General features: G+C 54.2%; 1 protein-coding gene across 3 annotated transcripts in view; it reads right to left on the reverse strand.

Annotated features, from left to right (window-relative positions):
• PDGFRB (platelet derived growth factor receptor beta) overlaps positions 1-22,782 on the reverse strand; it is a 37,728-nt gene extending 14,946 nt beyond the window's left edge. The window contains exons 1-9 of one of the 3 annotated variants that reach the window (XM_070374626.1): positions 22,234-22,782; positions 6,436-6,481; positions 5,011-5,334; positions 4,220-4,486; positions 3,378-3,505; positions 3,091-3,262; positions 2,312-2,504; positions 1,523-1,638; positions 58-181 (exon numbers count right to left, since the gene is read on the reverse strand). In XM_070374626.1, coding sequence (XP_070230727.1) covers positions 58-181; positions 1,523-1,638; positions 2,312-2,504; positions 3,091-3,262; positions 3,378-3,505; positions 4,220-4,486; positions 5,011-5,334; positions 6,436-6,475 — 1,364 coding nt within the window. In that variant the 5' untranslated portion in view covers positions 6,476-6,481; positions 22,234-22,782. Of the gene's footprint in view, positions 1-57; positions 182-1,522; positions 1,639-2,311; positions 2,505-3,090; positions 3,263-3,377; positions 3,506-4,185; positions 4,487-5,010; positions 5,335-6,435; positions 6,482-22,233 lie in introns of those variants that run through there. The other 2 variants (XM_005901053.3, XM_070374627.1) reach the window with 2 other exon arrangements.
• Between the last annotated feature and the right edge of the window lie 1,996 nt (positions 22,783-24,778).

Here is a 24,778-nt window from a genome sequence, read left to right on the forward strand (position 1 = left end):
AGTCCATCTAGTTAGCTGTGGGTACCTTGGGAAACGGAGGCTTGGGGGTCTGCTCACCTTTTGAGGTCACTGCAGGTAGACCAGGTGAGGTGTGGCTGGGGCATGCCCCGGCCGCGACAACGAACTGTCTGCTCCCCATTGGCAGGGTGGCTCTCGCTCAGCTCCAGCACACGGACAGGCACTGCGTGTAAAGGGAGCAGGCACAGAGGTGGAGAGGTCAGAATAGACAGTCAGTGAGCAAGGCCCTCAGGGAAGGCTTGTTCCAGAGTCTCCCCTGGGGGAGGGGGAGGGGAACTGCAGACTGCAGGTGAGCATTAAATACCAGGACTCACCGTGTGAAAACTGACAGATTCCCCTTCTGGGTACTTCAAAGGCAATGCCTGTAGGGTGCTAGTCTGTCTTTAACATCTAAGATTTTCTAATCTTCCCTTTTAACAAAGAGAGGGCAAGCCTCGGATCAGAGTCCTGGACCAGCAAGAACATGGAGCCAAGATTTAATAGCATTTTTTTGTTGTTGTTTTCTCAGAGTTTATTTTAGTGGTTGCTTTATATTTATGACATGTGATGCTGATTTTCCATCTACAATGGAGAGGTTCAATTTTCAGTCAAAATAAATTTATTTTTAGGAAGTTAGTCCACAAAACATTAAGTCATTATCGTGTCATTTCTCTGCTCAAAACCCTGCAGTGGCTTTTCATTTCAGTCACAGTAAAAGCCAAACTCCATAGTGTAGTCCATGAGGGCCTAGACTATCTATCCTCCCATGGGCCCCCAACTGCCAACCTCAGCTCTGATCTCATCTCCCACCGTTCAAGGTCATCTCTGACCTCATCTGCACCGCTTATCTCTCACTCTATTCTGGCCACACAAGCCTTTCAATGTTGCCTTCATACTGCCTGGTGTGCCCTTTTCCCAAATAGCCACTTGGCTAATGCCCTCACCTTCTCCAAGTCTTCACACAAATGTCATTTCCATGCAGTCAACCCTGATTATGCTATTGAAACTGTAGCTTTCCTCACTCCCTAGTCTGCAGGACTCTCTATCCTCCTTACCTAGCTTTTATTGTTTTCTTTCACAGCACTTGTTTGCACCTGGCTTGCTGGGTTTTTCCCCCACTACTGAATGTTTTTCTTCCTCCCACTAAGATGCAAGCTATACAATGGCAGGGCCTCAAGAACCTTGAATGGACTGGCATAGTGTAGCTGCTCAATAAATATCTAATTAGTAGTATAGTGTAAGTGGTGTGTGAGAAGGAAACATCATGGCACTGGGACATGAATGCCTGGGGTTTTGCAAACACCAGTCTAGTGCAATGACTTTCTTTTAAAGCTGGGGAAACTGAAGCCCAAAGAGGGGATGTGCATACAGCAGTGGTCAGTGTTGGAGCCTGGTCTAGAATCCAGCCCTCTGAGTCCTGGACTCCCTCTTCTGCTCCTCCTCTGGGTGGATGGCCAGTGTAGGAATGGAGAGAGAATAGAGGTGGGAGGGTCAGGGGAAGGAAAGCAGGGGGAAGGCTCCTCACCATTGACCTGCAGCTGGAAGGAGAGCTGGGCTTCAGCATCCTCATGGAAGGCCCGCATGGTGTAGTAGCCAGCCTCAGCCACCTTCACCCGCACCAGTGTCAGCTCTGACACATACCTGAGGAGGACAGGCCAGGGGACCAGCTGTCAGAGCTGGGAGAACTCTTACAAGCCCCCACCTTTCTTGTAAAGATAAGAAAAACAAGGCCCAGGGAGTAGAAGGGGATTGCCAAGGTCACATGGCTGTCAGTAGCCGTGCCAGGACTTTTGGATCCCCACCCATAGGCAGCTCCAGTGAGCCAAGAGGGAGGGTTAGGAGGATTGGGGTGGAGGGCATGGTGAAGGGGAAGCACTATGTCTGTTCCTCCGCATTTCATCCCTTTCAGAAAGGCCTGAACTGCCTTATTCTAACATACAGCACCTCAGGTCGGCCTCAGGGCCACATTCTTGCATAGGTGGCAGTGGCCTGCCTGGCCCTCTTCCCTAGCCATCCTGTCTTTTTCTCCAGGGCTGCTTCCTGCTGGCTCCACCCATCACAAGGACAACTAAACATCTGGGTGGTCATCTGACCAGCATCTGTTTTCCCTTCTAGAGAGGAAACTCTAGGAAGGATGGAACTGTCTGGTTCTATTCTAGGCAGTGCCCCCAGTGCCTGGCAACGTGGCCTGGCAGGGTGCCTGTCACGTAGTAGGTTCTCAGGAAAGATGGGCCTCGATAGGTCTTAAGGCTGTGGGCTGCCTGGCGGCTGCAGAGAACAATAGCTATAATAGAGTGGACAGGTGGCTGCTCACCGAGTCTCAGACACATTGCGTGTGGACAGCACGATCTCGCCGGCGCTGGAGTCACCCAGGGTTCGGTTGTCTTTGAACCACATGACAGTGGGTGGCGGGTAGGCCTCAAACACCACCTGCAGTGTCCGGCTGCGGTGGAGCTCGGCGAATTGTACAGGGTCCAGCTGTCCCAGCAGGCGCACATAGCCGTTCTCTGCAAGGGGCAGCCGTCTGGGGTGGGGCTGTGCCCTGAGCCAATGGGGCAGCACCTCCTTGGGGCGGGGCTCCTGGGGCGGGGCATCAGCTGTACACCCAAGGAGCCCAGCATACTGGAGGCGGGCTTCAGGCTTTAGGAACTGAACCTGAGCCTGGGGATTTAGGTTGGGACTGGGATGGACTGCAGCAGGAACCAAATTTGAGTCTGATATTGGTTTGGGGGCAGGGTTCAAGATTGGGACTACAGTTGCAGTGCTCTTTAGGTGTGTTCTGTCTCATGATTGTGGCTGAGATGAGTTATAGCCTGCTTCAATTTGGGGATGGGGCGGCCTGGGGCTGGAATGGCAGTAGGGATTTAGAAATCGGGTTGATGCTAGGGTTCTGGCTAGCTGGGAAGTCTAGGTTGGGATTAGGACTGGATTTGGAGCTGATACTGTGCTTTGGTTGGGTTGATCCTGGAAATGGGGCTTTGGTTGGCACTGAGGCTTGAGCTGGATTAGAACATGGCTGACAGTACCCCAGGGCTGTGACAAGGTCTGGGTCCAGTTCAGAATGAAGGCTGGGGCTAAGCTCAAGGCACTCACCGACCACGGTGACATTGATAGCCTTTTCATCACGATGGTCGCTCACGCTTTCTGATACATTGCAGATGTAGGTCCCTGAGTCTCCTAGCTCAGCACTGGGGATGTGCAGGATAGAACGTATGTGGGGCATTTCAAAGAGGAAGTCAGTCACTGGCTCCACCAGGCGCCCACTCTGTAGAGACAGTTGGGGCAAGCCCCCCACATTAGAAAAGGTCCAGGAAGTCAGGCTATAAGCTGAAATATCCATCCCTGCCTGACCCTTCCTCTAACCTGTGGCCTGGCATTACCTCCATGCGTGGGTATGTCCACTCGAAGTTGACCACCTCATTCCCGGTCACAATGCACATGATGGTGATATTCTCCCCTTGGCGGACCACAGTCTGCACTGCATTCACTGAGACATTGATGGATGACACTGGTGGAAAGAGATTGGCTTAGGGCTGAAGAAGTCACCACCAACATCAGCTTAGGGATGGGGTCAGGGTCCACAGAAGGAGGGCATGACTGGTGTGTGGAAGATTCATTGTTTTGACAAATATTTATTAAATACCTACTATATGCCAAGTACTATTCTAGGCACTAGGGCTTTAGCAGGAAATACAACAGGCAAAATTCCTGTCCTCATGAAACTGGCATTCTAGAATGTTTTGAAATCAAAGTACTCTCTGGGCACCTAAGTACAAAAGAAACTTATTGAGCACAACCAGGTACTCGCCATCTTTTATTTAATCTTCATAATAATCCCCCTAGATAAATGGTCTATATTATCCCTATTTTACAGAGGAAGAAGCAGACTCTGAGAGATTATTTGTCTTGTGCAAAGTCACTCAGATGGGAAGTGGCAGAGCTGGGATTCAAATCCCACTGGCTGAAAGCCTGTGCCTTTGCCTACCACAGTATATACAGCCCAGCTCCACCACTAATGCTTCCCATGACCTTCGGCATACTTCATCCTCTTTCTGAGCCTCAGTTTTCTCATCTGTAAAATAGGGAAACACACCTGCCTTCCATAGCTGTAGTGAGAATCCAGTGAAAATGGAATTGCACACTTGATAATCTGAAAAGGTCTTTCCCTCTGTGGAGGGTCATACTTGCCTCGGCTGAGCACCAGGCCAGAAAGGGGGCTCACCCTGGAGGCTGTAGACATGGTAGGCATCGGAATCCACCTCCCTGTCCCCGATGGTGGTTTTGCAGATGTAGGTCTTGTCCTCAAAGGTACCAGAGAAGCCACGCTGAGGGTCATAGGCTATGGGCAGGGGGACATCCACCTTCTTCTCGTGCAGCATCACCACCAGCCTCGGATCCGTCACTCGGCATGGAATTGTGGTCTCAGTTATTTCCGTGAGAAAGATGAATAGCTCCTCAGGGTCGACAGGGAGGAAGCCCACAGAAGGATCTGCCAGAGGCAGGGCCAAGAATGTGAGTCAGAGGAGCTGGGTTTCTGGCTCTTCCCTGATTTGCTCTGTCACCTTGAACAAGTCTCTTCCCTCTCTGCCCCTCAGTCTACCTTCTACAGAAGAAGCATGCTCTCAGGGTCCCTTCTAGCTTTAGCATTTGATATGGACAGCATCAGCCTGAGAAAGAAGATAAGTCACAAGCTAAAGGACAGCTGGTACCTGGAGCTTGGAAAATGGGAAGATGGGATGTGGAGGCCAAGGGGGTGCATATTGGAACCAGCAGAGAATGCAGCATCCTTGGGAACCAGGAATGGGGTGGGCTGGCAGACAGCAGACGAATATCTAGACCCAGGGGTGGGAGTGGACATACTCCTGGACTGAGCCAGGCTGGATTCCCTGATTCATCTGCATTTCTGAGATGGCTATGTTTCACCATCTCAGTAAAGCTCTCTCTGAGCTTCCCCCAGATGCCTGCAGCTGAGAAGGGCAGGAGAGGAGAAGTGCACTGGCCAGGGGTCCTCACCTGGTACAAAGATGTAGAGCCGTTTTCGCTCACTGGCCTCCAGCCCATGGGAGCGTTTGTAGCCACAGAAGTATTCTCCTGTGTCTAGTCCAGTGACGTTGACCAGTGTCAGCACGCTGGAGAATGTGCCATCCTGGGTCTCGGTCATTTCCTGTGGGGGTTTCTGGGACATCCGTTCCCACACCACTGGAGCTGGGCCCGAGCAGGTCAGAACAAAGGTGCTGGAGAGGTTGAGGACAAGTTCTGGCCCCGGGGGTATGATGGCCAGGCCCCAGGAGGCCTGTGGTCCCAGCAGAAACAGCAGGGGCAGCAATAGCACCCGGCCTTTGGGAGAGGAGGCATCAGACGTCAGGGCACAAGAGCAATAGCACCTCTTTCCATAGCTGACCCTGAGGAACACACCTCCCTAATCCACAGAAAACAGAGACTGGAAGCCATGGCTCTGAGACCTGTTTGCCCAGGGTCTAGTCCCCAGGGACTCCTGGCCTCCCGCTCTCAGTGCCTAGAGACCCCCAGCCTTGCAGTCCTTCTGCAGTGTGGCATTCAGGCTGCAGGCATGTTCTCTCAAAGACATCAGGAAATCCTTGGGAAGCAATTCCCAGGCCCCCAGTTCCTGCATTACTTCCCAGGTCACTTTCTGAGCCTCTTCCCTGCAGCTGCCCCAGTTGCCCAGGTTGTACCCAAAGCCCAGAGATGGCCCTGCTTGGGGAGGTGTTGGCCAACATAGTCCAGAGTGGGGCAGATCAGGTCAGGAAAGAGACTGAGGCCCCTGGAGGCTGAAGGGTGCTGGGGATGTCGAGTGATTGGTTTTCCCTCTGCTTGCTGATGCCCTGGGGAAGGATGCTGTAGGCCTTGTGCCCAGCCTCAGCAGCTGAAAACCCTGGAGGTGAAAATAAGCACCCATTTAGATGGATGGGTGCTCAGCCAGTGGGTCAGTCATCCTTGGGTGAACCTTTGGCTGGCCACTGATTGCCTAGTCAGCATTGATTGCTTGAAAAAAGCCCACCCAGACTTGGGAGCTCACAGCCAATGAGGGGTCCGTGAATAGGAGGGGAGTCCCTCACCAGAACCAGACAGGCCAGACTGATATCAGTAAGTGCTGATAAGAGATGGGAGACCAGAGTGACTGTTAGGGAAGAGGGTGGGGACAGTTGGTGAGGGGACATAGAGTATGGAGGGCCAAACCAAGAATTTGAGCTGATGGCTCTGGACAGGCAGAGGTCCACTGAAGTTTCTGAGCTGAGGGGTGGACAGTGGAAGGAGGCCTCCACTGAGACCCAGTAGAAAGGCAGGGAACTGAAGCTCAAGAGCAGAGCAGCGCCCCTGGGCTCCCAGGTCCTGGTGCTAGCATAAGCCACCCTGCCAGCTTCAGAGTCCTACCTAGAGGTTCCCCAGGGCCCCCTATCCCTGCCCAAGCCTACCTACCTTTGAGGACAACAGCTTGCATGGCGCTCGGAAGCCACATGGTATCCTGCAAAGGTAAACAGGAGTCAGGGCTCAGAGTAGCCAGAGGCAGTGCCACAGCCCATCTTTGCCCTGGGTCCTGTAGAGTAAGCCCCAGCTTGAGCCACCCAGCCCCTGGATCCATTAGGCTAAAGTCAAAGACTACCCATACTCCACACCAAGAGGGCACTCATGCCCAAGGGGCTCCTTCCCCTGAATTGGGCCAAGTCTCGGGGTGCCTGGACCTTGCTTTGACTCTGCCTCTACTTCTTTGATGGTCTTGACTGAACCCCCCGCTTCTCCTTGGGTACGTATGGTGGGGGTGGGGTCTTGGCCTGGATGGTGTTCAGGGGCCCACCGGCTCTAACAGCCTATCCTCCGGGTGACAGTTCCAATACCAGGCTCTTATCTGCCAGGACAAATATTTAGGAAAGTGTGATGAAAGGCCTGAGGGAGAGGGAGGGGGTGAGCCAGAACCCAGAGAACTCCCACAGTTCCACAAGCACAACAGGAAATGGAGGCGGCTATGGGAAGGGAAGCGGGGGAGTGGGGCTGTGGAATGTGGGGGGCACCCCCCACGCCTGGCCCCCTTAACTCAGCCCCAGGCTGCACAGGGAGGCCCAGGGCGAGGGGCCAGGGGCTGGACCCAGAGGAGGCCTCACCACACAGCACAGCATCCTTGCAAACTACTGAATCCAAGCCCCTCACCCCCACCTTCAGTATCCAGATGGGGAGAATGAGGCTTTAAGAGGGGAAGAAGTTTACCCAGGGTTACATGGCAGAGCTTGTTCTGGAGGGAGACAAAGTGACCGGAACGATAGGGGTAGAAAGACAAAGACTCAGAGATACAGACAGGAATCACCCAGTGATGGAGGCAGAAAGAGAAGCAGGGACACAGAGGGAGACAGATCGGACTATATGGGTCTTCACCCTCTCCCTGCCCTTGGCAGCCCCATCCGAGGATCCAAAATAACCAGCAATACCCAGGTTTGCAAAGTTCTGACCGCAGTATCAACAGGAAGGAGGCCAGAAGTGGGTGGGGGTCCTAGGGCAAGAAATGTGGGAGAGACCAGGTGATAAGGAGACAAGAAAGCCTGGTGCCTTCCCTGAGTGGCTGCCCAGCCTGGCCTGACTCCTAAGCCCATGCCAGATTGCTCCACTCCACCCTCATCTCATCCCTTTTAGTTTGCAATCCAGGGCTAGGATGTGAGTCTAAGCTCCAGCAGGGCTACCTCCTGCACCATCACATTTCACTGGCCTCTGTCTCCAGCTCTCAAAACACAGGACGATGGCAAGTGGCTCACTTGCAGGGCTGTGTTTACACATTCAGCATGAGACACAGGCAAGGGCCTGGACTGGGGACCACTGGTCTCAGCTGTCTGCTCAGCACCCTAAGAACTCCCTGAATAAATCTGCTCTCCTCTTCAGACCAGCCTTCCTGAGAGCCCCCTCCCCTCTGCCAAATGCCTTAGACTCAAAGCCCAGCCATGCTGAGGCCGCATCCCCAGCGCCCCCCGCCCACCCCTCCTGCCGCAGCCCTCCAGCTGGTTGCCAGACCTCTTCCGGCAGGACGAAGCAGCGCCACAGTGGAGCCAGCAGCCCCCACAGAGGCCTATCTGCCCCTTAGTGGGTGCCTCTCTGGATCCCCCCTTCCTGCTAGAGATCTCAGCCAAAGAAAATCATTAGCAGTGGAGGCTGGGGGAAGGGGTCATTTCAGCCTCCTTGCCCATCCCCTCCCCACCTCTCTGGCTGGCCACACTGTTTATTATTCTAAAGGAGGAATTTGGTCGGCTGGCCTGGAGATGGGAGGTCATGACAACTAGGACTGGCCTGGCTCTGGAAGGCTGTGTACTAGGCCCCTGGGTGAGCAGCCCTCGACCCTGGCTCCTCTCTGCTAGACCTGGGGCTCAGGGGGATTAGAGTCCCTGAGGCTCTGAGCTGGGAGGGGCCTTCTTGAACAGGCAGCAGAGACCTACAGACAGACTGTCATGGCCCAGTCACATCAAAAAGGCAGAATCAGGCTGCAGAGAGAGGATGGGATAGGCAAAGGAGCTCAGGGAAAGTGGAGACACCTTAGGGAGAGTATAGATAACCAGGGATCTTGAACTGGCTTCTCCCTCCATGAAATGAGCATTTCACATGGGACTTCAGACCTACCATGAGACTGAGCCTCCAGCCCTCTCTGGGAGTCAGTTTCCCCTTCCATACAGGGAGAGGTTTGGATGGATCATCTCAGAGAGCCAGCCTTGCTCTAACACTGCCAGAGAGAAGGTTCTAGTCACTATTATTCTTGCCGGGGTGGCCTGGGGACATGGGGTTGTTGATGAGAGGAAAGGCAACATTCCTGAGGCTGGAGCAAAATGAGCATCCATAACCCATTTTCATTCCATGGATTCACTTCCCTAACCATTTGGTCCCAGATTTGCTGTGTGTACTTTGACAAATTCTTTCCCTCTCTGGGCTTCTGTTTTTCAGGTGACTTCCAGACAAATAAACAGGTAATATGGCCCTCTGGAGGTGACAGTGGAAGTGTGGCATGGGCAACAAGCTGGTGGATTGGGAAGAACCAGAATGGGGACTGGGACCCAACCTCCTGGGCCATCTTGGATGACTCCTTGACACCTCCAGTTGTCTACCCAATGCCTACAGACTTCTGTGCTTCCCAGAGGTTGTATATTTGCAGCCAACCCCAGAAAGGCCCAGGTGGCTAAAATAGGGGAAAGGGGCTTGCCTGTGACCACTTCTCTTCTTCAGGGGCAAGACTGCTTTCCAGGGAGGAGCCACCTGGGACAAAGTGGATGTCATAGGGAGGAGGAATCCCCTTCCTACCACACTCTCCTGCCTCAGAAGGCCCTTGGAGCACAGAGAGGGAGGGGACCCTCAGAGATCTCCCCTTTGTTTGTGAGGCGAGTGCTGTGTGGGACGTTCTCATGAGTCTTCCTATTTTGGCTCGGTTGGGGGTACAGAGATCCACAGATGGGATAATTGCCCAGCTCCTCACAGTGAGTCAGAGGTACCCCCTCAGTCCAGGGTATGACCTCAAGTCCAGAGGAACAAGTGTGCTTGAGGATTCCTCCTCAGAGCCTCAGCCCTGCTCATACAAGCCTCCACTCCTTTCCCACCGCCTTAATCTAAATAAATCCAGTCCATCTTGGCCACATCCGCTAGCAGCAGCTTCCCTCCCTCGGGGTCCCAAGGCTCCCACGACACAGGCAGGCTGGGGAGGGGGGCCTGCACTGCTGCCAGTGGGGGAGGCTCACACGGAGAGCACGTGCACACAGCACAGGCTCCTGCCTACGCGCTCGCTCACACACTGCTCTGAAATACAGGGCAGCGGGCCCTGTGTGTGCCCAGCCCGCACGCCGGCATCAGACATGCGCAAGCCCACACGTGCATGCATGCAGCTCCACCACGCCTGCAGCACCACCTCGGGGCTCTCCCACATGCCCATGTGAGGTGCACACATGCAGGTTAAATCACACGTGTACTTAGCACAAGCAAAGCTATGCACATACAACACGCATAGAGCATGTGCCCATGGGACCCCAAACTCACCTGAACACACATGCACACGTGGGCACAGAGAAGACACAAAGTCAGCGTGTGCTGTGCACTTACTGTGCCAGGTACTATCCTGAGCACTTGACATAGACTGACTCACTTGCTCCTCAGACAACACTATGAGGTAGATAGATACAAGGATCACCCTATTTTAGATGGGGAAACTGAGGCAGGGAGTGCTTATTTACTTGCCTAAGAGCACAGAGCAGAGACTGAGCCGAGGTAGATGGCTCTGCCACCACTACTGTGTTTACTGGGCTTGGCTGTTCCAACGTCAGTGGGGACTGGTGGAAACAGACAGGACTGAGATTTAGCCAGCCCAGAATGACAGGACGTGGTGACTGGATGTAGAGGGGCTGGAGAAAGAGGTGTCCTAAATGAGCCCCACTCCTATTTCTGGCTTGGAGTACTTAGGGGGCAGGAATGTGTCTGTGCTGGAGGCACAATATCTTTTTCTGAGATGAGAATGAGGCAGAACAGAAGGAGTAGGAGCTGGCCCTGAGCTGGTTTTAGGATTTGGAGGGGATGTGGGTACCTGAGGGGGCAGGGGGACACTCAGTCTGGAGGCAAGGATCAGGCTGGGCAGAAATAGCAGTGAGGTGGGGATGGGAGGAAGCCCTGCTTCACAGAGGAGAGGTGCTTGAGGCCCGCAGTCTCGGGCCAGGGATGCTCTGAATAAACAAGATGCCAGAGGGAGGGGGAGGCCTGGCCTTGGGGTCACGGGGTTAGAGTCTTGGAATGTCAGAGCTCTGAGGCCCTCAGGGACCATCTATCTGATCCAACCCTCTTCCTGTGCACCACTGTGCAGACGGGAAAACTGAGGCTTGGAGAAGGACAGGGACCAGTGTCAGGGTTTTGACCTAGCAGGCTGGGTTCAGGGGGCTAGTGGGGTGCTGTAGTTCATCTGCCTGGGCAGCCCCTGCCTCCAGCCCTGGTTTTGATGTGAGGCTGGTGGTTCAAGGCCCAGGGTTTGAACAACAGTTGCTGTCCACTCCCTCCCGACAGGATACTGCCCCCGCCCACCACACACAGACCTTTATATCACTTTCCCGGCCTTGTCCCAGTCAGACAGGGATTAGAAACAGACTCAGAGGAGGCGACTTGCTAAGTTGCTGTCAGAAGTGGGATGCAGACTCCAGTCTCCTGCCTGGTGTTCTGGTCCTCCCTCCTACACCACGGACACTTCACAGCCCCAGACACAAACTTCAGGGGCAGATCCCCGGCTGAGAGGAGGGGATATGGGTCCTAGCCCAGCTCTGTCACCTGCTTGTACAGTCCTGCGCCTCTCTGAGCCTCAGTTTCCCCATCTGTACATGGGGTGGGCAGGGCTGTCCTGAGAACACTGCTGGGGCTGACACGGGTGACTCTCAGGACCCTGCTCTGGAAGTAGCCGTGCTGAGTTGAAATGCTGGGATGGGGGTAGGGTGCTGGGGAGTGGCCCTGGCCAGGATGTCATGACTCAGCTCAAAGAAGGCAGCCAGCTCCAGGCCTGGGAGTGTGTGGGGGCAAGAGGGATCTGGAGCCAAAGCCTGAGTCCTCCCGCCAGCAGCTGGGGGAGTATGAGAGTGATGGCAGAGGGTGTGGCTCTGTGGGCTCACTCCAAGTGGGCTGAGCTGTAGGTGCCATCTTGAAGCATGGGTAGGGAACCCCATCCTGGGAGCCAGGAAGGAGAGCAGGGTCCATTGGGTTGGGAGATAGTTATGGGCAGGGGTTAGAAAGCTAGAACTCAGCTGAGGTTGTGGAGCTTTCACCTGAGGTTGAGGGCATGTCGATCCAATGCCCCTTCTGCTGCTGAAGGTCAGCATTCCACCCTACACACTGAACCTCCCCACAAACCTCAGGATCATGTGGAGACCAGAGAGGGTGAGCAACCTGACCTGAGTCACACAGTGATGCCAATCACCCAGGCCCAGTTCCCTGCCATGCTGCTTCTAGACCCAGAGGACCTTTCTGTTTTCCAGGTATCTACGAGGTCCTCCAAACAAAGCAGCAGAAATCAGCTAAGTTGGGGCCTGGAATGGGGTCCAGCTGTTCTGGAAGTCCGTGTGGGATGAAAGGACAGTGCCAGTTCCATGGAACATCACTCTGATGGTCCTACCCCACCCCCTCCAGCACAAGCTCGGTGACCTCTGGCTACCCCATGGTACCACATCGCCTCTAGTCTGAGCCTTCCTGCCTGTTCTCATCCCCTGACCAGAGCAACCTTCCTGAAATCCCCACCCAACCATGTCCTTCCCTGGTGCCTCCACGGCTCTCCATCCACCCTACATAAAAGCTGGCTTCTTAGCCCAGCCTGTAAGAACCTTCACTCCCTGCCCTGCTGACAGACAGCTCATCACCACGGAGGGGGCAGGATGCTGTCCTTCCAGCTCCCTAGGGGCCCAAGTGAGGCCCCCATGCTCTTGTCACTCACTCTGTTCTTCTCTCCCCAGGAGGCCTCCCCAGGGACACAATGGAAAGAAATGACCTCTTTTCTGGAAGTTCAAAATAAAACGAAACATCTGTCTGGATTGGAGCCAGGCTGATAAAACATGGACTGATCCCTCCCAGTCCGAGCCCTCTCTCCTGCCACACACCCCTCACCCGCCGCAGAGTAGCAGCAGGCGCTTGGAGGTAGGGGGAGCAGCCCTAGTTACTTGGAACAGTTCGTGGGAAAGCGCTCAGTGTGTGCCTCGCGGCCACTGGGGGCCCAGGGGAGGGGGTCTGGGTCCCCACACAGGCTGGGAACCGGCCTGAGAAGGAGGTCAGAGAGGGAGGGAGGCCCGCCACATACCCTTGTCCACCCGCCCGCCAAGCAAACGCTTCCTGCCTCCTCCGGCGCCTCACTGGCCTCCCTGCTCGTCCCCACGGCCACCCCCTGGGCCATTGTGGCCTGGCTCTGCCCAGGCCCAGTGGATCCCTGGATTAGAGTCCTCTGGATCCCAGCTGGGCCTCAATGCCCCCTTCCAAAAGGAACAAAGACTTAGAAGACCTTGAAAATAAGAAGAATAGCCAACTCTGATTTAGTTCTTATCACTCAATGCCTGGGCCAAGCCCTTAATGTGAATGGTCTCAGAACAATCCATGATATCGGTGTTGCTTCTGCATTTTATAGATAAGGAGAACAAGGCACAGAGAGGGCAAATCGTTTGCCCAAGGTCACAGAGTTCGCCAGTGGTGGAGCCCCTTTTCTATCCCGGGTGGACTGATCCCAGAGCACACAGGCTCAACAGCCATGTGACAGCCTTTCTAAGACAGGAGGCAAAGATGTCAAGCTTGTGCCTGACACACAGTATGAGCTCAATAAAGGAGTCAACAGGCTTGTTTGTTCACCCTCTATTTTCCAACCTCTCCCCTCTTCAGCCAGGTGAAACTGAAGTTGGCAGAACAAAGAGGCAGACAGTCACATCATCTTTCACAGAACTCTATATTCTTAGGTGTGAGATGGGTTGTAAGTCCTCCTACTTCATCTCTCCCCCAGCCTCTCTGCAATTGTCAAGCCTCCCAACTGCACACCTCCCACGATAGGGATCTCGCCACCTCACCATGGCCCATTCTATTCTTGAACAGCTCAGGTTCCTCAGGGGTCAGGCTGTTTGGAAACTTTTATTACATGTGCTCCGTCTGTCTCTTTATACCCTCTGCCCATTAGTCCTGCTTCCATTTGCCACCATCAATGACTCGCTGTCCCCACAAGCAGGGCATCTTTTTTCCCGTTCATTTTTCTGATGCTCCACAATGTGGAAACAAAAGCCCTTACTAATTCAGAGCCAAGCACTCTGCTAAATGACATGACCTGGGAATTTGGTTTCATCCTCACAACAATCCTGTGAGGAGGGTACAATCATTATTTCTATTCATAGAGGAAGAAATTAAGTCTCAGAGAGGTGTGGCAACTTGCTCAAGGTCACACAACAAATTAATAAAAGCCAATGATAAGCTGGGATTCAAACTCAGGCCCATCTGACTGATCCCAAACATGTATTCTTAACCACTATGTTGGACTGCCTAGCTTCTGCCCAGAAACAGGTCTGTTCCCAGAGAAGCACTACCACATGGGTTCACCCTAATGGGCTCAAGCCCTCAGGTATTCGAGGTCCTCAGAGGTCAGAGTCCTGAGCAGGGGATCTACCCCAGCTCACCCAGGAATTTGGAAGTTAAGCAAGGCAGGATCTCAGAACCTTTCTGGGACATCACTGCAGAGCCTGAGGGTCAGCATCTACACTGAGGAGAGGAGTCCTTGCTGAGGACAGCAGGGCTCTGGTCTACCACAAGCCCTGTCCCAAAGGCTGTAGACAGAGCATCCCGGCAGTCAGGCTAGGTGCAATGCTATGCTGCATTCATGCTCCAGGCCTACCTCTGCTGGGGCCCCAGCACCCCCTTTCCACTGTTCAGAGGGCCCAGGGGCCCCTGCAGCTGCAGAGTTCTAGGCCTCCACCATCCTTCGGCTGTCCTCCCTGCAACCCCGCCCCCCACCGCCCCCCAGAGCCTCATCTCCGGCCGGTGCCATGGCAACAGAGAGAGCCAGGCCCTGGCAGCCAAAGGAGCCCCCGAGAGGGGTCCCAGGCTCAGACTGGGGAGGGGGGTGCGGCAGGCGCAGACAAGCAAACCTTCTGTTCCCCTGGCTGCTGCCAGCCCGGGATCAGCCCCGGGCTGGGGTGGGGGCCGAACACAGAATGGGTTCTCAGAGCCAAGTGGGCAGGGGGCAGGCGGGCCTCGGCCGTGTGGACTGACCCACCAGCACGCGGCCTTCCCCCAGCAGCCCAGAGTCCACACATCGGGTGGGGCAGCTAGCTAACAAGAATCTGCCATTAATTGATGCCAATTACAGAGCATTGAGATTCCCCTCATAGCCCTCCTGCGCGCCAGAGCCAGAGGGGAGAAAACTCCCACGTTTTAGTCCCCTTATTTTCTCCACATCTGTTCTCTGACCCCTTCCTCCAGGAGCTCACCCTGAGTCTCCCACTCGCTGTTACTCAGCCTCCCTGTGCCTCGGGTCTCCTCTCTCTAAGTCCGGGCTCGTCATTGAGTTGTCGAGGCCTTCGAATGAGTTAATACAAGTAAAATGCACAGAGCAGGGCCTGGCGCACAGCCCTCGGCCAAGTCAGTGGCCACGTGACTCTTCTTCATTCACTCACGGGAGAATAAGTCACTCACTCATTCACTCACTTGGCCTTGAGACCCGGCTAGGCTAGGCTTGTCAGCAAAGGGGTCCGTGTGGGAAACGGGGTGGTGAGAAAGCCAAGAAGGGTTGCTGCTATTGTTACTGTCGCTGCTGTTGTTACTGGCGGTGTCAGCAGGCTCAGCTTGGGCAGGGGTGGGGGCCCCTCCTCCAGAACCAGAACCCAAGGCTAACAGTCCACTGTCTGCCAACCTGCTCTTTGTCTTAGTCCCTTAGTTCAACTTCTCACAAATGAGAAAGCCCACCTAACAACCTGGGGGATATCTTTAAGTTCCTCATATAGGATTAGGCTTCCTGCTGCTGCTGCTGCTGCTAAGTTGCTTCAGTCATGTCCGACTCTGTGCGACCCCAGAGATGGCAGCCCACCAGGCTCCCCCATCCCTGGGATTCTCCAGGCTTACAGTAGGTGCCCAATATGGGTTTTCCAGATGGCGCTAGTGGTAAAGGACCTGCCTGCCAATGCAGGAGACATAAGAGATGCGGGTTCGATCCCTGGGTCGGGAAGATCCCCTGGAGGAGGGCATGGCAACCCATTCTGGCATTCTTGCCTGGAGAATCCCATGGACAGAGGAGCCTGGCGGGCTATGGTCCATAGGGTCACAAAGAGTCGGACACGACTGAAGTGACTTAGCACGCATACCGGCGCTCAATAGATGCTTACTCAGCATGAGAGCTCAAATGGCTATGGAAGGTCAACTCTCTGATCCTCAGGATAGCAGGCAATGGTGACCCTTTCCATCTAGGGAGGTGATGGTTCAGAGTGATGAGGGGGCTGAACAGACATATGGGACTCTGATGCCAGGGGACAGTGCCTGATGCCTCCCAGGGAAATGAAAGTACCCAGAGGGGCTCGGTCAGGCCAGGAGCAGCAATCCCAGCCACTTAATCCACTGCCTCATAACCACGCGACTTCTCTGAGTTTAACTTCCCTGAGTCCCATTTTCCTGGGAAACAGCAAAAGAGACACCCTTTTCCATTGCCATGAGAGGTAGAGATGATGCTGAAAGGCTCCTGACGTATGACAGGCACTCAGTCAGTGGTAACTGTTATGATTATAGGATGGTTTGAGGGGGAGGAGTGGCTGTGAGTTGGGCTCCCTGGGGGATGACGCCAGGGAAGGCTATTCCACAGAAGCTCTGTATGAGCAGTTAAGGAAGTGGGAGACTGTGAGGCATCGGGTGATGGCAAACAAAGGACTGTGAGGCTGGAAACTGGGGCTTTTTCAGCAAAGAGGCAGGTGATGGGCAGAGAAGGAGGGCAGGGGTCACTTTGGGAAAAGACTGGGGTGCTGAGTAAGGACTTGGGCTCTGCCCTGGAGGCACTGGGGAGCCAACTTGCCAGGGTATTGGCAGTGAGGGTGGGGGGCTGGCTGCTGCCTAGGGTGACAACAGGGCAACTCTAAGCACTTATGGGGAGGGCCTCCACAGGGTGGGCGACAGGAGTAGCCTGGCAGTTTGTGGGAGGGTATGGATTAGATGGGGACAGTAGAGGCAGCAAGACCAGCTTTCAGGATGAAGCCGTCTCAAACCCAGCCTGAATTCCCTGGCAGGACCAACTATATAGTTTGCTGTGCTGAGGGCAAAATGCAAGTGTCGGGACCCTTGTTAAAAAATACTATTAAGCATTTCAAGGCAAGGCCCTTCTAAGCATGAAATCCTCTGTGCCTGCACATGTTGAATGCTTATGAAGTCATCCCTGCTCCCTGGACTAAAGGGGAGGCCGTCTATTCGTCCATCCAGCCATCGACCAACCTGTTTATCCATCTCTCCGTGTACTTATCACTTTTACTATCCATTCAACAGAAAGGCCCCAGCCTGATAAGAACATAATAAGATAAGATTATTATGATAAGAACAGAAATATAGGTAAGAGTGGAATAGCCCACAGTCCACTGAGTCACCCCTGAGCCCTTACCTTCATTCCCAAAACCCTGGGCTAGGAGAAGCCGGGCCTTTAGTGACAGGTTTGTAAATCTGAGCCCTGCCCTCTGGGGCTGATGCTGGAACCTCCTCCCACTATCCACCACTTAGGCTCAGCTTCAGGAGTAGAGAAGCTAAAAAAGGAGGAAAAGGAGGGTGTCACAGCCCTTATGGCTCCACTTCCAAGACAGAAGGTAACCAGGACAGCAGTAAGATGTGACACAGCCACACAAAGCCTGACAGGAGCTCTCAGGGGCTAAGGGTGGAGCTGGATGTAACCTTTGAGGTCACTGAACTGTCCCCTTGCCCCCTTGTTTTACATAAAAGGAAATTATGGCTGGGATGGAGAAGTGATATAATCAAAGGCTCCATGGTCCACAAGACTACCCAGAGGGGCTCCCATCCCTCATTGGGGTGGCATTGCTCCATTCTAGCCCAAACTCTGCCCTGTGACCTCAATCTAGTGAGAGCTGGAGCCTGAGCCCTGAGCCCTGAGCCACAGAGATGGGTGGAGAAGATCCAACATGTGCGCTGGAGCAGAGGAAAGTCCAGGCCAGCAGGCTGGATCCTGGGCTCAGTGCTACAGCTGAGGCACATCCCTCCTCTTCTCTGGACCTCAGTGTCCCCTGCATACAATAAGGAAGTTGAGCAGAGTGATCCCCATAGTCCTTTTCATCTCTGACCTTCAGGAACTGTCTGACCCCCTGGCCCTGCTGCCCCCACCTCCCAAGTGACGACCCTTTCCATCACAGGGTAGAGAAGCTGGTACCTCTGGCAGATGAAAGGCTTTGCGCACTTGAGACATTAAAGAGCTCTGATCTGAAGCGAGGAAAAGAGAGGGTGCTAATACAGCTAAAATGATACACTTTGATTTTCAACCTCCTGTACTAGGCTGGGGTTAGGAAGAGGGGTCCTGGGGCCATGGCCTGGGGGTTCAGGAAGCTCTTTGGCCTGAGGGTTCTGGGCCTGAAGTCTTGGGAGGGGCTTAGGTTTGGCTTCTACACTGGGAGCAACACTATGTGAATTCCACACTCCTCCCATTAGAGGTGGGTCTCTGCATCCATTCCCTTGCCTGTGGGCCCCACCATTTGTCCATCTACCATTGGCCAAAGCCTACTTTGAAATCAGAGCATATGAAGTTCAAAAATCAGCAAAGGGTCACAGCATCCACACACACCCCTTCACAGGCAGTCCTGACCCTCCCTCCTCAGTATCCAAGAAAAATGGGCCTGTGGCTGCTGGGGAAACACACACTCAGAGCTCCCCCAAGAAACAGAGTGCATTTCCAGGCTGCTCTGATTGTCAGAAAGTTCTTCCTCTTGATCATAGGGCACCATTTTCCATTAGTGGTCATCGATCCTGACCGCTCTCTGTAACGTGCAGAAAAGGGGTAAGAAAAAACCCTTTCATTGTGAAGTTAAATATGCATGATCCCTGAGTACACAACAGGGCTTGTGTGGCTGCCAATCTGGACTGGCGCGGCTTGGAATCCTGGAATTGTTTTACAGCTGGAAGGAACTCAGAGATCATCTCGTTCAAAAATCCTTATTTTACTGATGGGAAAACTGAGGCCCAGAGAGGGACTGACTCACCCACAGTCATACAGGATGGGTTCCAGGGTCTGATGACCACCTCTAGAGCTCTGAGGGGCCCCCACAGCTGAAGCCCAGTCCCCACCCCGTCTCTCAGTCATGGACTCTGGAGTCAAGAACACCAGGTTTATGTCCCGACTCCATCATATCCTAGCTGTGGGACTTAGAGCAACTGACTTAACCTCTTAACCTCTCTGGGCATTTCTTTTTCTATAAATTGGAGAGTTTATGTCCCCTCCTTGAGGTAGTCTGCGATGATTAAATTAGTTCCGCAAATATTTATTAAGCAGTCACTGAAGGCCAGGCCTGTTCTAAGTGCTGAGGAATATAGCCATGACCTTGATGGCAATGGATGTAAAAAGCACAATGAAAGTGCTCAGAGAAGGCTGCTCCCAGTTCTGTCCTCTCTCACACATGGCTTCCCAGTGGAGGTGCTTCAAGCTCTGATGCTGGGAAGACATGGCCAATGGGCAGGTTGCGGGGGGAGATGTGGAAAATAGGGGGGAAGATCTCCCCCTTCCAAGGGTCCACTGTCTGTGGGTTCTGAACCGTCTGCCAAAAATAGGGCATGGGGGTGTTTCAGGAGTGCCTGAGGCCCTCTCATTCCTTTCTCCCTCCTCACCATTCAGTAGCCCAATCTGAGCAAAAGGCCCAGAATTCCCTCCTTCAGCCCGGAAGGCAGCTGGTCTCGGAGCCAGACTGTGCCTGGAGGATGGAAGTGAGCCTTCAGCACAGCCATGATGCCCAGGTTCCTTCCCTTCCATGGCTACAGCCCTTCACGATGTGCAGACCAAGGTCACAACCATGTCATCCTGTACAGGAGGCGGGGAGAGCAGAGGCGCTCTCTTTGCTCTCTTAGGTGTTAGGTCCAGCTGCACGAGATGCAGGAACCATGCTAAGTGCCTTATCTATATTATTACCTTGTCGACTCTGTGTCCCACCCTACTGCTCACAAAGGAGGGACCTATTGCCCGGAGAGGCAGAGCATTGGCCCAGGGTCACACAGTTAGCTAGAGCCAAGGGGGCGTCATCAGATGCCGGAAACTGGTGTTGTTTTACCCACCATGCCCACTGCCTTCCAGATGCAGACGAAGCAAGAAAGAGGACGTGGGGGCCTGAGGTTGGCCACACAGGATTTGAGAGGAGCCAGGACAAGCGCTGGGTTTTCTGACTCTGAATCCACGGTGCTTTCCGCTGCCCCACATCTGTGGGCAATTAGAAGTCTCAGCTCTTCTTCCCACAGAGGAGGGAGGGCTGCCTGATCACCACTGAAGGGAGAGGGCTCACCAGATGGTCTCCCTCCTCACTCAGGACCAAGCCGGGGCTGGGTGGACCCAGGAGCTAAACTTTCTGCTGGAGAAGGTGCTGGACCCAGGAGCAGGCTCTGAGGGAAGATGAAGACTCTCTCCTCTGACCAGAGCCTCCCTGGGAGCAAGGAGGTTAAGTCTTTGGTTTCAGGCAGACCTCAGCCTACATACCAACTCTACCAACTGTGTGACCCTGGGAAAGTCACTTAGCTTCTCTGAGCTTTGTTTTCCTTGTCTTCAAGGGGTAATCATAATACTGATTCTAAAGACCTGAGATGGGGATTATAAGGCTCGAGAGGTTCCAGCACAGAGTCAGCACTCCAGGATGGTGACCAACATAGTCTGCATGTTCCCAAGTGCTGTGGATTCAAGGCTCTGCTGCTTGGAGGCAAGGGAAGATGGCCTGACTTCAGAAGACCTCACTAGAGGCATCTGTGTACTTTGGGATCACAGAGACAGGAACACTCCCCCCTTGACATAGAAAAATGTCGGGAGGACCATGTAAGGTTCTGGAAAGGCACCCAGAGGGTGATAAGGAAGAGAGGAAGGAAGATAAGAGGCCTGGGTTCTGGGCTCACCCTTGGGAACACAAGGTCTTCAGTAGGTCCCTCCTCCCCTTCAGAACCACATTTGCTCAGTCCCACTGTCTTCCCAGGGGAACTGGGGTCAGAACACAGGATGGGGAAGCCTGGGACCCAAACAATCTCTGATATGTAAACAGAACACAAACAGAGGGTCAAGCAACAAGGCTCCAGGATGATGGGCATGGCAAGCTCTTGGAAGACCGGAGGAACCAAGGAAGGTTGCCTGGAGGAGGTAGAGGAGGGAGGGTCCTTAAAGGAAAAGGCAAGGTAGTGAGGAAGGGCATGCCTACCGGCAGGAGCATGAAAATTCCTCTGGGAAGCCTGGGATCTGACTGGCAGGAACACAAAGCCCAAGTCTGGTGTGCTGGGGCAGGGAGCCTACTATCTCCTGAGCTCTGCCACCTACCAGCTGTGTGGCTGTCCTGAGCCTCTGTTTCCTCACCCATAAATTTGGTATAAAATCAGTCCCTTCCGTTGGATTTGAACGCACATGAAATCAAGCATAGAAAACACCCCTAATGGTCCTGCTGCTGCTGCTGCATCACTTTAGTCATGTCCGACTCTGTGTGACCCCATAGACGGCAGCCCACCAGGCTCCCCCGTCCCTGGGATTCTCCAGGCAAGAACACTGGAGTGGGTTGCCATTTCCTTCCCCAGTGCATGAAAAGTGAAAAGTGAAAGTGAAGTCGCTCAGTCATGTCCGACCCTCAGCAACCCCATGGACTGCAGCCTTCCAGGCTCCTCCGTCCATGGGATTTTCCAGGCAAGAGTACTGGAGTGGGGTGTCATTGCCTTCTCTGCCGAATGGTCCTAGCATCATGCAATGTGTCTATGAGTGGCAGCTGCTGTTAGGAGTTTAGGCTTTCCATAGGTACCTTCTACTGGGGAGACTCACGGAAGGAATGGTGATCAGATGCATGTTTTAGGATGGCACGGAGAAAGAGGAAGATGAGAAGGCCTGAGAAGCTGCCTGTGACCAGAGGAAAGGGCCCAATAGCCAACCCCCTTCTTCACAGAGGGGCCCCCAGATCGGACGGCTGAATCCCAGACCCCCAGCCCAGCCTGCCTGAGGACGGGCCTGCCTCTGCCCCCTCGCCTTCGCACTTTCCCAGCCGCTGGGGGTTTGGAAGGACATCTTAGGAATCCGGAAAATTTGCAAATCCATTTAAATCCCGAGAGGTTGCCTGGCGGCCGACTGGCCTAGAGCCAGACAGATTCTTAGGGACAAGGCTTGGGCCCAGGGACAGAGGCTGTGCGTCTGAGGTCCCCAGTTCCCTGCTAGGTTCCCTTTCTATGTATCCGGCAGGATACATGGATATATCTCCGGATCCATCTCCCAAATCCCCTTTCATACTCCTTCCAGCTCTCCTCGCGGCCCCCTACAGGCAGCGCTTTGCTTTGGAAGGCCCCCCTCCCCGCTCACTGCCAGAAACCCCTGGGATTTGTTTGATGAGGGCAAGGGGCACCCACCCCAGAAGCAGCCTGAGCAGGAGAGAGCTGGTTCCTCCAGCCCAGATGTCGCCCACAATCTTGGAGCCTCCTCCCATCTGGTTTTGTTAAAAATATTTTCCATTTTTTGACCTACCCAAGAAGGCGCAGTCTGGGACAAGGGGACAGGACAAGAGGCTGGGGTTCCCTCCTCTTCCCAGTGCTTACCTTGCTGCTGATGCCTTCTGAGGTGTGGGCAAAGTCCTGGGCTCTGGGCTGTCACCCCCTCCAGGAAGACCTCCTCACTGCCTACTCTCCCCTGGCATCACAAGGATTCTGCTGGACCTGAAGTGGGGCAGTGGCAGAGCGGGAGGACAGTGAGGAGCGTTGTCGGCTCGCAGAGCCTCAGGAGAATGGAGGGAGTGAAGGGCTACGGGGTGAGGAGTGGCCTCACTCCCAAAGCATCCTTGTGGAGGAGAAGGGCTGCCAGGAGGGGCCGCCCTGGGTCTGGCTGCCCGGGTCGCTCAGCGCAGGCTGCTGCCTGGTGGCGCTGGTCAGAGGGGCCCGGCTCTCTCCTCCCAGTCCCTCCTTCCCTCTGGCTCCAGACAGGGCGGGCAGGGACTGCGGGCCGCTGGCGGCCCCAGGAGCTCACCCCACTGTGGGCTTCCCTGCCCCCACCCCCCTGCTTTGGGGGAAAGGCTGCAGAACAGCCTCTGATTGGCCCAGCTGGGGGAAGGGGGGCTGGGGGCGGGGAGGGCAGACGCGTGTGTCTGTTTTCAATTTTAGTTTCCCCCTCCCTCTTTCTTTTCCCCCAAGTTTCTTGTTTTTCTTCCTCGTTTCCCTCTGCTTGCTCCCTCCCGTAGCCTGCTCACTCAGGATGTGAGGGGATGTTTAGAAATTCCACAGCCCACGCCAGCCAGCCGCTGAGTCACTTTTATTAAAGAGTGGCCTGGCCCACTAGCCTGATGCCTGTCTCGGGTGGTAGCCTCCTCTGGCTGTTGCACCCGGGGTGGGTCCCCTCTCTGGGCCTCAGCTTTCCCATCTGCAGAGGGAGCTCTGATAACCCATCTGGTGACTCAGTCGACACTCATTCATTAAACACGCTTGCTGAGCACCTACCATGTGCCAGACACTGTGCCAGGTGTTGGGGTTGCAGAGGTAAGTTACAGTCTCCGACCTCAGGGTACCCAGCTAGTGGGAGATACAGTGCCCGAAGAGGGGGGCACTCCCTGAGGCTTGAGGGAATCAGGAAGGGCTTCTGAAAAAAGGTGACTTAGAAGAGAGAAAAAGCCCTTCTGAGGTTATCAATCACTTCTCATAAGAAGAAATCAAGGTCCGGGGTGAATTAGCACAGAAAGGGAAAGAGACATGCCCAAGGTCACCCAGCAAACTTCAGATTTCCAGACATCTTCCCCTATCATCTCAAAATCCCCAGAGGACCAGGAAAGAATTATTTCCTTATTGTGTGGACAAGGAACTGAAGCCCAGAGGAGTCAGATGGGCTTCCCAAGCTCACACAGCTACAGCAGAGCTAGGGCAGGGTCAGGTCTGTACATACCAGAACAGATTCAGGTGCTCTGACCCCAACGAAGACCCGCACCACAGTGCTGACTGGCCCTCCTGTCCTACCCTCTTCCTTGTTATCCCTTCCCCAACTCTCATTTCTCTTCCAGTACTGTTGTGTTCCATTTCCAACCTCTCACCAAGGTCTGCCAAGCCTTCTCTGGGAGCCCCTGGACTTCTCACCCTCTCCTTTTTTTTTTTCCTGCCTGCATCCCATAGCATGCAGAAATTTCCCGACCAGGGATTGAACCCACGTGCTCTGCAGTGGAAGCATGGAGTCTTAACCATTGGACCTCCAGGGAAGTCCCATCCTTTCATTTCTTCAACCCTCATTTCCTCCGATCAGAACAAGTCTCTAATCAACAGATTCCTGACCAAAGGCATCATTTTTAATGAGAGTTGGGTTGTGTCACCCTACCCCTACCACTGTAATACATGGGGAGTCCCAGAGAGGGAAAGAGAGGTGTCCCAGGTGGAGCCCTACCTGACTCTGCCCAGAGCTCCTTCCATCCTGCCCTCTATCTACAACCTTTTCCTCTAGCACCTCACCCCAGGTGTCTGTTCATAAAGGAAGGAGGTTGGGATTTCATACCAACCACAGTCACCAATCTTGTGCTCATTTCTTGGTCTTGGCCCACTGGGGACAGCCCAGCAGAACATTTGGGTTAGACCACACAGAGGGAGAAGGGTTTTTCAGACTAGGTCCACATGATGGGGTGGGAGCTATGAGAGTCTCCCAAGGGAGGGGGCTTAGTCCAGCTCAGTGGCAAGGGAGTCATAGGGAAAGTCCGGGGACTCCAAAGACCACAGGGTCAGGCCTTTCTGTCCAAAGATTTCATCAGTCTTTACAACTCCCCTCCTAGCATCTGCCTTGGCCATTCACCTCTGAAGCCTTAGTTCAGCTGCTAGGACCAGGTCAGTAGGGCTGGTGGGGGAGAACAAGGAGGCATTTCAAATCCCAATACCCAAAACAGATAGTCTGGGAGTCCTGAGACCCAGCTATGCACTTCTTGTGTGGCCTTGGATAGGTACTTCATCTTCTCTGAGCCTCAGTTTCCCCATCTGTTCATAGCAAGGATGGGCTCACTGTGCTGGAGGGCACTTGGGATGCTCTGTCTACAAGTTTCTTAGATCTGGACTCTAGCTAGGGAGAGGAGGCGGGTGGGCCCCAGGGCAAGGGGACAGCTGGGGGCCAGAGATGCAGCACAGA

Source organism: Bos mutus, chromosome 7 (assembly GCF_027580195.1).
Source record: "Bos mutus isolate GX-2022 chromosome 7, NWIPB_WYAK_1.1, whole genome shotgun sequence".
NCBI lineage: Eukaryota > Metazoa > Chordata > Mammalia > Artiodactyla > Bovidae > Bos > Bos mutus.